Source organism: Monodon monoceros, unplaced genomic scaffold (assembly GCF_005190385.1).
Source record: "Monodon monoceros isolate NGI ecotype Baffin Bay Population unplaced genomic scaffold, NGI_Narwhal_1 Super_Scaffold_18, whole genome shotgun sequence".
Taxonomy (NCBI): domain Eukaryota; kingdom Metazoa; phylum Chordata; class Mammalia; order Artiodactyla; family Monodontidae; genus Monodon; species Monodon monoceros.
Window position 1 is genome coordinate 71806119 of NW_021703774.1, and position 4654 is coordinate 71810772.

Here is a 4654-nt window from a genome sequence, read left to right on the forward strand (position 1 = left end):
TATATATCTAAAGAAAATGAAATCAGTATCTTGAAGAGATACCCCATGTTCATTGTAGCATTATTCATGATAGCCAAGATATGGAAATAACTTAAATGTCAGTGGATGAATGGATAAAGAAAATGTGGTATATAACATTATATTATATTTTGATGTAATATAGATATAATACATGATATATTATTTTGTCTTAGAAAGGGAGGAAACCCTGATATTTGTGACCAAAAAAGCTGAGCTTATAGTCGCAGAGGGGAGAATAGTGGTTACAAGAAACAGTGGTGTAGGGGAAAAAGGGAGATTAGGAAAAAAAAAAAAGTAGAACGGTGGTTGCTAGGGGTTGTGGGTAGAAGGTCATGGGGAATTGTTGTTTAATAGGTACAGAGTTACAATTTTGCAAGATGGATGGTGGTGATGGCTGCACGACGACATGAATGTACTTAATACCTCTGAACTGTACAATGATTAATATAGTAACTTTTATGTAATATTTATTTCACCACAATGAAATAGAAAGTAAAGTACTACTGGGTTATAGCCCAAAGCATAAAATAAATATTCATGAGTACATGCTGACATAAATAAATGATTAAATGCATATGTCCATATATATATACATACATAAGGTGAGGGAAGAGATACATTTCCTATAGAGGAAATTCAAAATAATTTATGATGACACTCCACCCTCAGTGATGGGGAGCTTAACATCCCACATTTTTTTTTTTTCAGATGTTGGGGGTAGGAGTTTATTAATTTATTTATTTATGTTTGCTGTGTTGGGTCTTCGTTTCTGTGTGAGGGCTTTCTCTAGTTGTGGCAAGCGGGGGCCACTCTTCATCGCGGTGCGCAGGCCTCTCTCTATCGCGGCCTCTCTTGTTGCGGATCACAAGCTCCAGACGCACAGGCTCAGTAGTTGTGGCTCACGGACCTAGTCGCTCCACGGCATGTGGGATCCTCCCAGGCCAGGGCTCGAACCCGTGTCCCCTGCATTAGCAGGAAGATTCTCAACCACTGTAACACCAGGGAAGTCCCAACTCCCCACTTCTTAATTGTGGGCTTTGCACAGTGACTTCCTTCCAAAGAATACAGTACAGTAATATGGGATGTTGGAGAGAGGATGAGGGGAGTGGCAAAGCCTGATAGATGTTACCTCAGCCAGGTGATCAAAGTGATAAATCATGTGAATAGTACGTACCCTTTAAATAATGTGATGAAAAAGGCACTTTACCTCTGGGGTCTTCCTCTTAAAAACCCATAGCTCCAGTCTAATCATGAAGAAAACATCACACAAACCCAATTTGAGGGATATTCTATAAAATACCTGACCAGGACCCCTCAAAACTGTCAAGTTCATCAAAAATCAAGGAAAGTGAGAAACTGTCACAGTCAAGAGGAGCCTAAGGAGACAAGACAACTAAATGTAATGTGATATTCTAGATGGGATCCTGAAACAGGAAAAGACAGTAGGTAAAAACTAAAATAATAGGAAGAAACCTTGAACTTCAGTTAATAATAATGTACCAATACCGTTTTGTTAATTATAATAATAAATGTGCTCTACTAATGTAAGATGTTAATAATAAGGGAAACTGGGTGTGAAGTGTATGGTAACACTTTTTACTGTCTTCTTGACTTTTTCATAAATTGGAAACTGTTCTAAAGAAAGGTCTATTACACCTACTACTATTTGTAAAATACATATGCAACAAGGATTTGCTGCATAGCATATGGAACTATATTCAATATCTTGTAATAACCTATAATGGAAAAGAATCTGAAGTTGTACAGCTGAAACTAACACAATATTGTAAATCAACTATAGTTAAATAAACAAATTGAAAAAGAAAATAAGAGAAAAATAAGGTCTACGAAAAAATCAAAACCTAAGACTTCAAAAAAATTTGCACATATTCTGGGTGTTTCTGATTACTTCTCACTGTGCCCCCAATCTTCCCAACCAGTTCTACTCAGACTTCCTTTTAACTCTTGTCCTGTTAGGAGGACTTGAGCCTTCATTCTCATCCTCTGAATAATGAGAGCCGCTGACAAGCATTAACTCAAGGAGTGAAGTAGTTGGATCAGAATTCTAAGTAGAACGCCCTGTCCTCTGTGTGATGGGTGGATTGCAGGGTGTGTGGAGACAGGGAGCAAAGGAGAACAGCTTGAGGGCCATTGCAATAGTTCAGGTGAGAAATGACCTCAGTCAAAGCTTGGGAGGTGTGGGTAAGCGTAGCAAGGACTTGGTCTCTGGTGGAGAGTAGGGAAGCAAAGGAAAGGAGTTTAGAATGATGTGTTGTCTCTGGCTTCGGTGAATGCAGAGAAGGTATCATCACCCGAGAGAGAGAATACCTAAGGAGGAATGACAGTGGGTGTCCCTGGAGTTGGGTGGGCAGTAAGAGATACTAAGTGCCCTTCAACCTATTGAGTTTGGGTGCCTATGGCAGTCTCCAAAGGGATGTCCCTGACATATGCTCATGGCTATGATGAAATAGCTTTGGGTAACTTGAGACAACCTGCCTGAGATGATGTGGTTAAATAGTTAGAGCCAGGTGATTCCCAGGAAGGAGAGAGCCCCCACGTCCTGATGTGATTGATGACAGGAAAGGCTACAGAAATGTCAGGGAGGGTAACCACTGCAATGACCTTGGATCTGTATTTGTCCAGGCTATTCAGCACTTTGGCTTCCATGATTCCAGCTGGCCCAACCTTTACTTCCTTTAGTGACACTGTCACTTTCTCCTTCAGAGACCAGTCCCAGGAGTCTCTCCTCTCCCCATCTTGCCAGTTCTGCTTCTTTGCTTTCCTAAAGTCTTCCTCAACCCTGGAGGCAGTTAGTAAGACTCTTGGAAACCAAGAGGACATTCTCTGGAGAGAAAACCTGGGCAGGGACCAGAACCCAGGTGGAGCCTCCACTACCTCCCCGTGCCTTTGGCCATGGGCTAGGATTGGGCTCCGTGGCTATAATGTAAAGCAGTGTTGAACTGAGATGAATAGATCCTCTTCCCCCAACCAGAATAACCTATCTCCTCTTCATGACTGCCAAGTGCTACTTTCAGGTGCATGAACGAAGTTGTTTCATGACTGCTAAGTGCTCCTTTCAGGTGCATGAATGAAGTTGTTTTGTTTTCTTTTGGTGTTGTTGTGATCTCATTTTTAGAAGCCGTTGAATGTATTGAATGGTTTGGGGAGCAGAATTAAAAAGGGGTCAAAATGTCTGTCTTCCTTTGGAAATTGGCCAAGAGTCATTTGCAACCATTAATCCCCACACAGGTTTTTATACGGTGAGGGACAGAGGGTAAAAAGCCAAAGAGAATACAGGATCCCAGGTCTTCCAGCATTTATTCTGTATTATTGAACACAATCACAGATTCAACAATAGTAGTGGGGATGCAGTCAGAGTTGCTGTAGTCACTGTCTCTTCAAGCAGAGGCTCTGGCCACCTGAGGTTGGGATTGGGCTCATCAGGGGTGGGTGCTGGGCAATAGCTCCCCTCCCCGCCAAGCCCTATCCAACGGACATGCAGAAGGACAGGGTCAGGCAGGTTCACAGATAAGGTGGGCCACCCAGGCTGGGGAGTGGAGGTAAGCCAGGCCACTGGCTCTCTCTTCACTTGTGTGGGATTTCCAGGGGCCTCTGGGACCCTAGGGGGGGTTACTTATATTTGGGGGACACTACACCTCCTGCTTCTTTAGGGGGCAAGACTTCTCCCTTCAGTGGCTGGACTGGGTTGGTCTCTTGGACCTGGCCAGGAATTGGGACAAGCAGAGGCTACTTCAGCAACCCCTCCTGCTGCTTCAGCTGCTGCTCCCCTTTCTTTTCCAGTTGCTCATCTTTCTTTGCTAGCTCTTGATCCAGCCGCTGGCCCAAGACCTTCTTCTCCTGTTTCAGCTGTTCCACATGCTTTCCTGGCTCCTGTGACTCTTTCTGCTGCTGCTGCTGTTCTACGTGCTTTCCTGGCTTCTGTGACTCTTTCTGCTGCTGCTGCTGTTCTACGTGCTTTCCTGGCTTCTCTGACTCTTTCTGCTGCTGCTGCTGTTCTACATGCTTTCCTGGCTCCTGTGACTCTTTCTGCTGCTGGTCCACATGCTTTCCTGGCTCCTGTGACTCTTGCTGCTGCTGCTGCTGCTGTTCCTGCTGCTGTGGCTCCTGTTGCCGTGGCTCACACTCTTTCTTGGGCACCTCCTTCACAGGAGTTGTGTGTTTCTTCCCGAGCTCCATGGGATCCTTCCCTGGGAACTCCGAGGATACCTTCTGGAATGGGGCTGGCAGTGGAGTTGGCTGCTTCACTTGCTCCTGCTGGATGTTGGTGGGAGGAGAAACAGGCTTGAGGGACTGCTTACTGGGGGCAGGGGGCAAGGTCCCTGGCAGAGTACGTTGCTGGGACATCTTGGAAGCTGCTTTAGGTCAACCTGAAAATCAGGATGGGTCAGAGGGTTAATTGAAGGCGAGGAAGTAGATGAACCCCTGGAAATATGCAGCAGCGCCTGGTTTCTCAGCATCCCCTCTTCCCTTGGGTGGGGTACTCTCCCACCCACGCTGGGCTATCATTCCCCTGAAGCAGCAGAGTGAAGGGTAGGAATGGAGAGGGGCAGGGAAAGGCCCTCCTGGGAGCCTCTTGTTCCCAAGAGACAACAAAGAGGACTCTCCAGAGGTG

The 4654-nt window shown here is 45.1% G+C and overlaps 1 protein-coding gene across 1 annotated transcript; it reads right to left on the reverse strand.

Annotated features, from left to right (window-relative positions):
- Positions 1-3768: 3768 nt before the first annotated feature.
- IVL (involucrin) lies at positions 3769-4386 on the reverse strand. The gene has a single exon (XM_029227641.1). The coding sequence runs from the start codon at positions 4384-4386 to the stop codon at positions 3769-3771; it is 618 nt and encodes a 205-aa protein (XP_029083474.1).
- Positions 4387-4654: the final 268 nt, after the last annotated feature.

What these genes read in the sequence shown, in the direction of transcription:
- IVL (XM_029227641.1), bottom strand. Translation starts at nt 4,386, where the DNA reads ATGTCCCAGCAACGTACTCTGCCAGGGACCTTGCCCCCTGCCCCCAGT.